General features: G+C 49.2%; 1 protein-coding gene across 5 annotated transcripts in view; it reads left to right on the top strand.

Moving 5' to 3' along the window:
• The window catches only part of evi5l (ecotropic viral integration site 5 like), a 42,971-nt gene extending 29,751 nt beyond the window's left edge, over window positions 1–13,220 (top strand). For 3 of the 5 annotated variants that reach the window (XM_069195683.1, XM_069195686.1, XM_069195687.1), the window contains 5 exons: window positions 306–470; window positions 1,231–1,377; window positions 1,533–1,628; window positions 2,036–2,131; window positions 7,124–13,220. In XM_069195683.1, the coding sequence (XP_069051784.1) occupies window positions 306–470; window positions 1,231–1,377; window positions 1,533–1,628; window positions 2,036–2,131; window positions 7,124–7,432 (813 nt within the window). In that variant the 3' untranslated portion in view covers window positions 7,433–13,220. The remainder of the gene's footprint in view (window positions 1–305; window positions 471–1,230; window positions 1,378–1,532; window positions 1,629–2,035; window positions 2,132–7,123) is intronic. The other 2 variants (XM_069195684.1, XM_069195685.1) reach the window with 2 other exon arrangements.
• Window positions 13,221–13,493: the final 273 nt, after the last annotated feature.

Consider the following 13,493-nt stretch of genomic DNA (forward strand, 5'->3'; position numbering starts at 1 on the left):
GGGTCACTGAGCTCAACTGGCGCCGGCAGGTCCAGTACTGAGAGAGGGATGGGTCACTGAGCTCAACTGGCGCCGGCAGGTCCAGTACTGAGAGAGGGATGGGTCGCTGAGCTGAACCTGCACTGGCAGGTCCAGTAATGAGAAAGGGTCACTGAGCCAAACCGACGCCAGCAGGTCCACTACTGAGAGAGGGATGGGTCACTGTGGTGAACCTGCACTGACAGGTACAGGACTGAGAGAGGCTTGTCTTTCACTCCCCCTGTCCTTTCTCCCTTCCTTCTCTCTTCTCCCCTCTCGTTTCCCAGCATCACATGTCCCGGGGTGGCGGGGGGGGTCACTGGAAGGAGTCCCCAAAGAAGAACGCCCTGAACGACCTGCAGGACCGGCTGATGGGGGTGCGGCTGAGGGAGGCCCAGGCCCAAGCCGAGCTGAGGGAGCTGAGGCTGAGGGCCCTGCAGCTGGAGAGCCAGGTACTACATCTATCACACAGCCTTAGATTCCTGGGAGGAAGAGTACAGAGTACAGTACTACTTCCATCTCTACTTATCCATCTTTTCCTTTCTTTCTTGCATTCTGTCCCTTCCCCTCACTCTCTTTTAATTTCAAATTCAAATCCAAAAGAGCATTATTGGCGTGACAGATGAATAACAGATACTATAAGCACATTTACAGACATTTAAAGTTCAAACATATAATTAGGCACTTATATAGAACACATACTGTAAAATATAAACCGTTATTGAGAGCCAGGCTCACTGTTCTTCAGGATGTAACAGGGGATCGCAAACTGTGTTGCCAGCTCAATTGAGTTCCCTCCCCCTTTCCCAGTAGGATTGGGAGCTGTTGTGGTTTTGGCATGTGTCAGAATTCTGGGATTAGATTTGTTATTTTGGGGAAGAATGTTTGTCTAATCCCAGAGTATTTCTCACTGCATCAGGAAGTGCGTTACTACCAGTTTTTCTGGGATTTGTATATGTGTGTCTCAATGGGTCTTTCCCTCACTCCCTAGTTCTCTTCCTCGCTATCTCTGCCTCCCTCTTTTCTTCTAATTTCTGTTCAGTTAATTTCAGAGGTGTGTTGCTGGAAGTGGCCCACATTAGCAGTGTTACCAAACCAGAAACAGAGCCCTACTCAATTAAGAGTAGTGTAAAAGAAAAGAATGCAAAAAAGTACAAATGAATACCTGTTGTTAAAACAGAACACTCCTCCCTCTTTTCCTCTCTCCCTCAGAACCAGATTCAGATTAACCTGGTGAGCCGCCAGGAGCAGGAGAGCGCCGCCCTGCAGGAGAGAGTGCAGAGCCTCACTGCACAAAACAAGGCCCTACAGGGCCAGCTGGGAGAGATGAAGAGGAAGCAGGCTGAGTCTGACTGCAAGGTACAGCTGGCTCAAGCTCTGCAGCCTGTCGAGTTCAGCTCTCGAAGAAGAAGCTCTTCTTGCGTCTAAGTCTCTCTTCTCCCTTCCTGTCTCTCCGGACCCTGTTCATCTGCTGCCCTCCCCCCTGCCTCCCGCTCCCCTCTGTCCTCTCTCAGAGCAAGGAGGAGGTGATGGCTGTCCGTCTGCGGGAGGCGGACAGTATGGCTGCCATGGCCGAGCTGCGCCAACGAATCGCTGACCTGGAAATACAGGTGCTTGTCTTCCCACAGTGCACTCTTGTGGGGTGCGTCATAGTATGCTTCACTGCGTATCACGGCTTTCCAGTGTGTCTCTTCATGTCAGAAAGTGTCAGTCTGTTACAGTGACAGTGAGTTTAACAGTGTGACTGTGTTACAGTGCCAGTGAATGTGAAACACTGACAGTGAGAGAGTGTCAGTGTGCTACAGTGACAGTGGGAATGTGCAAGTGTGTAACAGTGACAGTGAGTGTGTTGCAGTGACAGTGTCAGGGTGCTACAGTGACAGTGGGAATGTGCAAGTGTGTAACAGTGACAGTGCACATGGGAATGTGTAACAGTGACAGTGGGAGTGTGGTACAGTGACAGTGGGCATGTCTGTGTCCACTATTGCCTCACACTCTGCCGACTGTGCTTTGACAGAAGGAGGAGGGCCGGATCCAGGGAGAGCTGAACCACTCCGACTCCAGCCAGTACATCTCGCAGCTGAAGGAGCAGATCGCAGAGCTGAAGGCGGAGGTCAGGAATTAGAGCACTAGCCCTGCTTCATTAAGAACATTCACCCTGGCTTATTAACCTAGAGACTGTGATCCCCTGCTAGAGAGAGAGGCTGTGATCCCCTGGGAGAAGGGGAGAGGCTGTGATCCCCTGGGAGAAGGGGAGAGGCTGTGATCCCCTGGGAGAGAGGGAGAGGCTGTGATCCCCTGGGAGAAGGGGAGAGGCTGTGATCCCCTGGGAGAAGGGGAGAGGCTGTGATCCCCTGGGAGAAGGGGAGAGGCTGTGATCCCCTAGGAGAGAGGGAGAGGCTGTGATCCCCTGGGAGAGAGGGAGAGGCTGTGATCCCCTGGGAGAGAGGGAGAGGCTGTGATCCCCTGGGAGAAGGGGAGAGGCTGTGATCCCCTGGGAGAGAGGGAGAGGCTGTGATCCCCTGGGAGAGAGGGAGAGGCTGTGATCCCTTTGGAGAAGGGGAGAGGCTGTGATCCCTTTGGAGAAGGGGAGAGGCTGTGATCCCTTGGGGGAGACAGAGACTGTGATCCCCTGGGAGAAGGGGAGAGGCTTTGATCCCCTGGGAGAGAGGGAGAGGCTGTTATCCCTTGGGAGAGAGAGAGGCTATGATCCCCTGGAAGAGACAGAGGCTGTGATCCCCTGGGAGAGAGGGAGAGGCTGTGATCCTCTGGGAGAGAGGGAGAGGCTGTTATGCCCTGGGAGAGAAGCTGTGGCCCCCTGGGAACTGACTGCCCACAGGGTTCCCATATCATGAAGAAGCCTCTGTGTGGGGCAACAGGGTGTCTTTTCCATGACAGTCATAGAGTGATGTTACTGTCAGAGATTCCCAGGCACAGGGGGAGTAACTTCACACACTGGGGGAAACCCCTCGCGTGCACGCACACACATTAATTTGTTCACACACACTTCAAGAGCACAGTCCCTCTTCGTTCGTTGGCTCAGCCCATCCAGGACCTCGGGGCTGTGCACGGGTGTCGTACCTCAACACCGGAAACACACCCTGGTTCTGGAACTGTTAGAATTATTCCCCAACGTCAGCAGGTTTAGGCTGCACCCTGTGAAGTCAGGATTGCCACTCTGAAGATGTGTCTTACTGTCAGCATGGAAAACAGGCCAGACTACGTTGTCAGAGCTCTGCCGAAATGAGGAGCAGGGAACTGTCACCAAAGTCCTCACGATTGGCACCTCCATCTTATTTTTTACCCTTGGGTGGCTGAATGCTGAGAAGAAATTTATTTGGGGGCTCCTGAATCAAAAGATCGTATGCGTTGTCTCTGAAATCCCTTTGTGTGAAGTTTAATGGTGAGCGTTATTTTCCCCTGCTGCTAGGGCAAAGGCTTTGATGTGTTTTCGCTGCTTGTAAAATCTTTCTCACAGCAGCGAGGAGCAGGAAACCAGACCGCGGGGCACAGCAGCAGGTTCTGTGTTCATCTCTGTTATGGTTCAAATCACGGCCCTGGCGTGGGGCTCCTGAATGTTACCGCTCTCCCTTCTGCTTGCTCATCTAGAGAGCACATGTGCGTGACAGCGCGGCCGCCTGCGTGGGGAGGGTATTTCTTTGCCGCGCAATCACGGGCGCCGGGCTTTCTGTTCCGAAACGCCCTGATTTTGTCACTTGTCACTTGTGTGGAAGCAGAGATACAGGCCTGAAATTTGACAAGTAGGAGCTTGCCGGAACCTGATTCTCGGAACCTTGCGCGCGGGCATCTGTCAGTTCAACAGATATTCCAAAATGACTGAGCTCCGCGTGACAACAACTCTTAAACAAATGACTTGTTTAATTGATCTATAACTTAAATAATCGAAGAGTTGATCCTGCTAGACTCAGGCCTCTCTTGGACGCAGGTTTGAAATCCTGCCCTGATTCTGACATGCTAGCAGAATGTTTTTACAAATCCAAGTTTCTGGAGTTCTAGGTAAACATTGTATATCCAGGTCATCCTGCAACAGCTTGATGTTGAGGAGAACAGTGAATAGTGTTGAATTCAAGGCAAGAAATGGAGGGAAGATCCTGTGAATAAAGCTCTATAATGCACTAGTGAGACCTCATTTCGAATATTGTGTACAGTTTTGGTCACTACTTTATAAAAATTATTACTGCTCTGGAATCTGTCCAGAGAAGAGCAAGCACATGTGTACTGGGGCTGAAGGGAATGTCCAGCACTGACAGGCTGGGGGAGCTGAGAGTTTTTAGTCTTGAACAGAGAGGAGTATGAGGGGACCTGGTTCAGGTATTCACACGTATTTAAAGACTGGAAAAAATGTAAAAGTGATTTTCAAATCAAGAACAGGTGGTGCTTCTTTCCCCAGAGGGTTGTGGGAGATCCTTGGTTCAATAAGCTGCTAACTACCAAACGGACTAGATGGGCTGAACAGACCCTGGTCTGTAACCGTTCTTTTGTTACCGCAGCGCGGTCAGCCTTAGAGGTGTTTCTGATTCAGTCATGACTCAACGAGGGTGCAGGCCTCTGGAATTTCCCTGTGTCAAGTTTTAGATTCCTCTGCGTTCGCTCAGGTAGAGCCTGCGTTCATACAGTCGGGTCGCCAGTCTGGTTAGAAGACTGTGTGCTGGGCAGCATGGGGCAGAACGTGGCTTTGCAGCACATCTGTGTGTCCTACTGTACCTCTGTGTTCCTGAACGTGGCTCCACGGGCAGATATGTACCAGGCCGGCTTCTGATACAGAGCGGTGATCCAGCTCTTGATATGTTGACACCCAAGCCTGTGTTATTAATTCTGAGTAGTTTCATTGCATGGAATAATATCATACAAGTAGCCGGCTCAGTGTCTGCGTGTATAAAAGTCACAGAGTTGAAAACCAATACCCTGCAGCATTGTTCAGTCTCTCTCTTGTAGATCTTGTGAGCACAATGAGAAATGTTCTGTGTTGAGAGCTGGTCTGGTAAGGCCTGGTTCTGTATTTGATGAAGACTCTTGTCTGTGCAAGGTGCAGCACAGCTGTGTTCTAAAACAAGTGACCCCAAAACATGCTGCTCTCCCCACTGCATACTTCGGTATTTCAGCACATTTGTTATCGGTGTTGATCTGGTTGGTGACCTTCTGTGTCAGGCCCTGCATGGGGCAGCTGCCCTCGTGTGTGCTTCTCTTCCTGTGTGGTAAGATGCTGTGCCAACTGTCTTGTATGCCAGAGCCTTACGCTTACAGCGCTTGACACAGAACAGAGAATTTGTTGGCGTGAAGTAGAACACTCCCTGTGGCCTTTAGTTCTCCCTGTAGCCTAATTATTTGTCTACAGAGCACAAGCGATGCTGGGGAACAGTTAAGCAGCCACAGCCCCACACAGAATAGCACTGGAGAGGGGGTTAATGGGAGGCGGAAGGCAGAGGGCAGATATTAGTAGGGAGGAAGCAGGAGTGCTTTGATGCGTCTCAGTCATTTCTAGCGTTTCACTGGTGAACCACAACCCCCCCACACCTCCTCCCCCACCGCAGTGAAGGAGTGTTCTGGAGAGGAGTGCGTCTGTGATTTACTGCCATGCTGCACTGGGCCTGACTCACACTGACGCACAGAGACAGGCTGCGGCCTAGCGCTGTCACGCAAGCCTTAACCTTTATACAGAGAGTCACACAGGGCCAGCAGGACACGTGTGTGTGTGTACCCGTACACGCAGGAACAAACAGTGGAAAGAGACTCACACAATCCATCCATAATGCATACACAACACACACTCATACACACAGAAAGTAGACACATCCACTCACACTCCTCTGTATTTCTGTCTCTGTAGGGACCCTCCCACTGACCCACATTCTGTTGAAATTGACGGTCCTTTACACCCACCAATCAGACTCCATAGGTGATAAGAATAAATAGCTTGCCCTTTTTTAGGTTAAAAAAATTACTGTGAGGGCATCTCCATGTCATCTATCTGTCAGGAGTTAATGTGTCTGTGGGCTCATTTTCTCAGACTCCCATTGTTTCTTTGATACATTGATAGTAACACATGCCCACAAGACACACAGACTGCAGACACACAAACAGCACAACATACATGGACAAACACACTCACACAGTCAGAGCAGTACTCAGATCACACCTCTGCTCCCAGATTAGGTTTACAGTGAGTTTCAGATAAACTAATCTCAGCCTAACAGAGAAAAATGCAAATAATCATTCAGATTATCTGCAGTTTATTTGAAGGCTGAGTAAAATTTAGCACCAGAGTAAAAATGATAAAAATAAACCATATTTTTAAACACGAAGGCCCTCTCAACAGAAATCATTGGAAATCAATCAGAAATCCCCATCTACTCATTTGTCTCTTGCCCAGATGGCCTCCTCTCAGTCCCACTCAGTCCCTTGTGCTCCGTGCTGGAGCTGAGAGATCAAGAAAGTTTTTTCCAAACAGCAGAAACCAGAGCCACAGATCCATACAGCACTGTCCTGGCTATATCCTCCTGGTGTGACAGTCCTGTATCTTAACCACTGGACCAGCTGTCCTCCTGGTGTGACAGTCCTGTATCTTAACCACTGGACCAGCTGTCCTCCTGGTATGACAGCCCTGTATCTTAACCACTGGACCAGCTGTCGTCCTGGTGTGACAGTCCTGTATCTTAACCACTAAACCAGCTGTCCTCCTGGTATGACAGCCCTGTATCTTAACCACTGGACCAGCTGTCCTCCTGGTGTAACAACTTGTGAAAATGGAAAAATCTGTATAATCCAGGCCATGCAGCCCCGATTCCCTGGAACGCCAATAGCCTCAGGTGCTGCCCCTGCCAGGATCAAGCCCTGGCCCTCTCAGATTCATGATATGAATTGGATCAATTAGGAATATGTTACTGTTAATGAGTTTAGAGAGGAGGAATTAACAATATTGAAATCACTGCACACATATATACATACAGTATACACATATATAGCCACATACACATGAGAAACTGCTGCCAATGAGAAATGTTAATGTACTGAGGATGCCAGTGTTCCTATCTTAACTCCCTTCCATCTTTGTTTTCCTTTCCACTCCCTTCCTGCCTCCTTCCAGATCAGACAGTTGAAAGGACCGTCCCAGCGTTTCAAGGACCCAATGCGGTCATTCGATGGGCTCCACATGGTGGGCCAAGTGTCAGCAGGGGAGGGCGACTCTCTCAGCTCGGACGACGACCTGCTGCCCAGCCCCCTCCCACCAGGCGCCCTTTACCCCTCTGGCTACCCCTGTGGCCTGGGGGCTGATGGGAAGGACAGCGAGGGCAGCACAGACAGTGAGGCGGACGAGCAAAACGCCGAAGATGCTGGCTTGGCTGAGCAGGAGCTGTACACCCACAGGGGCTGTGCTGATGCCCTGGAAAACTGAGGCCCTACAGAGGGAGAGAGGTAACAAAGGAGACGCCACCTCTCTCCCTTCTCACTGTCTTTCACAGAGTCAGGTCTCCTGCTTCAGTGTTGTACATTTTCCCTCACTCCACTTCTTCCCCACTGCTCCTCTCTCTCTTGTGCCTCCTTTCTTTGTCTCAGACTTACAGGCATGGTGCTCAGCGGCTACAGGAAGCTCCTAGGCACTTTTTTTATACTTCACCATCTTGCAATCCAAGCACTGTTGGCCTTTCCTCTGTCTGTCTCTCCCTCCCTGCTTCGTTCTTTATCACACACACAGACACATCTCCCAGGGGTCTGTAACCAGGGAGAGTCCTATCATCTCTCTCTCGAATCCCTTGATATTTCCCTCTCTTCCTGTATCCTGCCCCTTTCCAAGTAGTCAGTGCTGTGCTGAAAAGAGTTTCCCTCAGAGAGACTCTTCTTCACATCGAAAACCCCTACACACCCAGCTCTGGCAGAGCAGTCCAGAGTCTCGTGGCTGTGGAGCTCAGCCTCGGCTCTGGGAGCCCAAGGGCCTGCTGTGTGTTCGGAGCGTGTGTTGGGGGGATTGTAGGGGACAGGCACACAGGATATCAGGAGTGTCCTTGGTGCTGCTTCTTAAGGATTTGTGGGAAGTAATACCTCACCTTCAGTCTCCTGGCTTGCGTCAGACTCCTCTCTTTCCACTGCCATCGTCAGCGTGGAGCACGCTACCCAGCCACACGTTGAAACCGGTTTGCCGGGGCCACTGAAACACATTGTATTCTAGATCGGACAGCAGAGCACCCTAACCCTTCATAGGCGCATCTGTTTGTGTCCGCCACCTTCCCTCCCAAGAGCTTCCTCTTCTACAAACTGTGCCCCGCATGGCCATACCTGCCATGACACATCCACAGTGATGGGAGATCAGGCTCCTGCTGCACAGCTGTTTTAGCCGTTCCAGATTTCACCTGCTGCACTGATGGAGCAGAAAAGACAGCATTAGAAACGTCACATTAATTCCATCGAACACTTTTTTGCTTCAGTGCTGTTTGAAATCGCTAGGGTCTGGTACTGGCTTCTGTATAAAGGCCCTGCAGCTATAGTTTGTGAAACCTAGGGAAGGTTAGATCACTGTGCATTCAGAGCCTATTGGGTATTTCTGGTTTCCCTGCATCCTTTGTGTGTCCTCAGAGGCTGAACTTGCCCAGAGACTGGGAAGTGTATGTTTTTGCATGACTGTTTCTGTTCTCAATGAACTGTCTTCAGCACGCACTGGTAACCAGTGACCTCAACACATGTTGCAAACATGTCCCCCACCCACTTTCACCCACTCAGACAAAAGGCTTAAGACTTTGTCTTCAGTCTTCAGAAATTCAGCTCTTGGTGCTTCCAGTGAAAATCTCTCCTGTGTTGTAGTTTAGAGCAGTTTGAAATGAGCTCAGCGCAGCCTCCACCAGCCAGTCTCTGTCTCCCTTTCCTTCCTTGCTTTCCTCTTCTCCCTCTCGTAGTCTCTCTCACTCTTTCTCTCCCAGTCCCTCCCAGTTTCTCTCTCTCCTTCTCTCCCAGTCTCTCAGTTGCTGCTCTCTTGGTGTTAACAGGCTGCTACAGACTCTGCCCAGCTCTGCCACTGCCTGCTGTGAAAACACTACACAAAAAAACAAGCTGCTTCACAGACCAGAGAAAAACTCAAAGACCATTTCACAAACTTTCTTAAAAGAAGTTTACACTCCCATGTATTGTGTAAAGGACAACACTTGTGCATTCCTCAGACTGTCCAAGACTCTTTTTAAAAAGGAGGCCATAGCTCTCGATCTCAGTAGCCTCAGGATCGTCCACCAACCTGTCGTCTGCAAGCTTTTAGAATCTCGGAGTCCTGGAAGCGAGCATGTCCGTGTGTTGGAGTTTTTGTGAAATGGTCTGTCACGCTCAATAAGCTTGGAAACCAGAGATGCGAGGTTCTGTATCACGTGCTGGAATCGCACCTGTCAGTGCTGAGCTCAGCACAGAGAGAGGGTAGAGGGGAAGAACTGAAAGGAGAGTTCCAGAAGTTAAGGGACAAGTGACAGACAGGGTCATTTCTCCTTTGGCTTTGAAAAAAGATGTTTAAAAGGTTCCACAAGAAACACAATGCCTACAGTCGTTGTCCACTGTCTTTGACGCTGTCAGGAAATGGATTGCATCTCCATTCCCACAGCTGAGTTGCGACTCAGGGTTGAGGCCTTGTGAACTCCCATGTCCAAGCGATCTTAAGGAAGCTGGATGTGGTGTTTCAGGAATACTTCCAGTGGAGCAGGGGGCAGTGCTGAGGCTTGAGTTTGTTAACAGAGCCCCTTGAGTTGAAGCTCAGGGCTTGAGCCTGTGCTGGAGTGCATCTCGGACAGCCAAATCTTGTAATTTGTAACTGCTCAAGCTACCCACCGGCAAACCACTCATATGTTGATAAAACAGATCTATCTGCATCAAGTTGGACTCTGAAGAGCCTGTTCCCCACTCCGCACTGAAAACTGTGGCAGACTTGTTCGTTGTTGTTCATAACTTAAAATGCAGTTTGAAAAACACGCTTTGTGCAAGTTCAAACTATCAGTCAAGCTGTCTGCAGACAGGACTTTCATTCTATGAAGATTACTCTGAGTGGTTTGTCTTAGTGATTTGTCTTTGTCACTCAGTGAGAGGAGGGCGGACTGGTTTTCTTCACGAAGACCAATGCCAGGAAAACAATTAGAGATTGAGTTTGTCTCAGTATTTGGGTGACAGAAATAGCTTTGGCAAAACTAATACTCAGCTGTAAACACAGATAGAGAGGGCAGAAATAGGTTTAAAACAAGCAGCCAAGGTACAGTAGCTCTGAACAGAACTCCGTTGTCTGGAGGCTTGGGGCTGGACTGTGTTAAAACAGCGTTACGCTGAGTGGTTCTGTGCAGTTCCCTTTCGGTCTCTCTCCGTGTCCAACCAGGAATGGGTAAATATCCCCTTTGCCCCTTGCACTGCACGCTGCCCACTGCCTCCTGCTGGAGAAAAGAAATCAGAAATGCCAGAAATCGAAGGTGAAAATGAGGAGTGTCTGAGGAGCTCCAATCCTGCTGGGGCCTCTTTCAGAGTCGTAAAGCATGGACTCTTCTACATATCTATAATAGGGGTATTACTAGATAATATAATAGATTATACTATAAATACCTATATATAAACATAACTATGTATGTGTGTATATTTGTCTTAAACCATACAGATGAGGAGAGAGAAACCTTCAGTTTCTCACTTGTAAAACAAAGATCATCAATTAACTCAAAACCATGGTGCCAAATCTGTTGTCGTTGTTTCTTTTTTTTTTTCAATGTGATGGTTTCTGTATTTATTTATTTTTTTTAAAACTTTTTTTACAAGAACTTTCTTCCCTGTGCCGTTGATGTATTGAGAGTGCCAAGTGATGCTGACCCATGTGGCTCAGTCCGAGCGTGTGCGTCCCACTCTGTTTTACTGTGCAAGCAAGAGGTGCACTGACCAGGGCACCGTGAAACCCACAGCTGGTCCTCACAGAACCCAAACACCACTTTCCATTTCCTGAAACCTCTGCCAAACTGGTGCCATGGCCAGGCTATACCCCAGTCAGTCACCATGAAGGCCCAGTCTACGCCCACAGGGCTGCCCTGTCTCTTGGGGTCAAAGGGCATGGTTCATTACATAGGCAGCAGCGATGGCCAGCCTGGTCATGGGGATCCTGAGCCCAGCGGGTTTTTAGGTCATCTCAAAATCACAGCAGGGTCCACACTGGCAACCTGAGGCAGCTTGAGTGAAGCAGCTAAGAGGGCACAGTAGTTTAGCCAACAAAAATGTCTTCTTCAAGGCACTTGCCTAAAACAAGAGCTAACATTCAGCAGTCGTTTTGAGTGAAAACCAGGCCCTGCTTCTCTGCAGTCCACGGAGACCTGACTGTTCTCCCCAGGAATTGTAGTGGGAGGATTTAGGAGGGACCTGTACGCTCTGCTGAACACAGTCTGCCCAGGACGAGAGCTGGCCAGTGTTACAGGACAATAGTGGCAGCTGTAGGTTTCCAGTGTGTCACCTGGCATCGCTGCTGTGAAATAGATGGGCAGTGGAGTGCTTGTACTGAGTGATCTTGCATTTGCCTTGTTTTTGCTCAGTGTGTCACTGGGAGTGTGTATTGATCGGCTGTGTCACTAGGCTGGGTACAGGAATGGGCCACAGGAGGCGGCAGCAGTATGTGTCTGTGACCCAGGCCCAGGCTGCTGAGTTAGTGCCTTTGGAGTGTATAGCAGTTTGTACCTTGCCTGGTGACTTCTCCCTCCCCAGTAACAGAGGGAGCTCTTCAGTAGTGCCTTGCCTCTACCTTGGGGCTCTCTCTGTTATACAATTCTCCATTCTAACCTTTTCCTGTCTGTAATACAAAAATGCCTCAATGTCACCAATAATACTGAGGAACTGCATTGTGCAATCTCTTTAACACTAAAATATTCTGTTGCCATATCTCACTTTCCCTGAAACTGAACATATCTGCCGCTCCACACTCCATTCTGGTCTCTCACTTTACAGTATAACAGAGACACTTCTTTACTCTCTGACAGTGAAACGCTCCATTCTGGTCTCTCTCACTTTATAACAGTCACTCCTTCACTCTCTAACAGTGAAATAGTTAAACAGTGTCTCTCATTTCCCAGTCTCGTTCTTTCTCCTGCCACTGATCCACTCAGTTCTTCTCTCTCTCTCACTCTCAGTCACAGGCCTGTGTATGAGGGGCGTCTGTGGGCTGTGGTCCCAGTGCAGACTGTGTTGCTTCTGTAGATGCTGTTGAGAGAGGAAGGAGGCGGTGCTGCGCTGGGTGTGCTTTTAGATCAGTGCAATCTGGAGTGGAAAGGGCTGTACAGGGTACCGGGCTGGCTACGTGTCTTCATCTTTCAGAGTTGTCCTCTCTGTGTCCTGGCGAGAGCAGCGCTCTGTGTGTCTGGCAGCCATCATGCACCGTGCCTCCACCTGGGCAGCCCTCTACAGTGTCCGAGCAATCCGCAACCAGCAGGCCTCTCCCAGATCCACAGCTCCTTGAGACTGCCAGGACCGTGGAAACCTCCCTTAGTTCTTGACACAGAGAGCTGTGGGAGTCTGGGACAGGCTTTCCCTGCTGTGCTGTGTCCTGGGCTCCATCACAGGGAGGCTGGATGGGATTCTGGGATTGATTGGGTGAACGGAATAAGACGGGCCAAACAAAGCTGCTTTCGTTCAATCCTATTGGACTTCCTTGCCAATAACAGGGTGGAATATTGAGAATAATCCGGAAACGCTTGGATCAGCGCTTTTTTTTCAAGAAAAGAAACTGCTTCTTCACCCCGCCTGATGCTGGTGGTGCAGCCTGGGGACAGACGGACCGCAGAGCGGGCAGTCTGACACGGACCTTGCTGTCCAGGTCTTGTTACTGACCGGCAGCACACCACACTGCTGGACAATGATGGTCCTGGTCATTACTCACTAATGATTAGAATAGTAATAATAATGATGATGATGTGCACTGATTTCATAAAGATTATTAATATTATTTATTTATTTATTCCAACTACTGTATTTCATTTCTCTCATGGCAATGCTGTGTCCTGCTCAGTTAATGTCCATTTCTCTGTGCATTTTACCAGTTTAGGTGTTGTGTAATAATAACGATAATAACAGTGATGGACAAGATGGTGCCAGTGGTATTAATGAATATGATGGATAATGGATATAATTGAAATATTTCAGTGTTCTGTACTTGAAGAGAATGATATGAGATAAACATTTACACAATAAATTCTTACAAAACCTCATTGTTGCTTCTGTGCCTATGTTACTGTTGTTCCTGTGAATGGCTTTGTCAGACTGTATGTTTGCCATGTGTCAGTGTGGTGAGGGACTAGGATTATACAGTATACTGTATGATAGTACCTGTCAGTGCATATATATGACAGTGTCTCAGTGTGTGTGTCAGTGACTGTGCTGTGTCTCGATGAGTGTCTCATGTGCTGTGTCTCATTGCATGTGCCAGTAGAAGTACTGGTGTCTCGGTTTGTGTGTGTGTCAGTGAGTGTACTTGTGCCTCA

Source organism: Lepisosteus oculatus, chromosome 11, assembly GCF_040954835.1.
Source record: "Lepisosteus oculatus isolate fLepOcu1 chromosome 11, fLepOcu1.hap2, whole genome shotgun sequence".
Taxonomy (NCBI): Eukaryota; Metazoa; Chordata; class Actinopteri; order Semionotiformes; family Lepisosteidae; genus Lepisosteus; species Lepisosteus oculatus.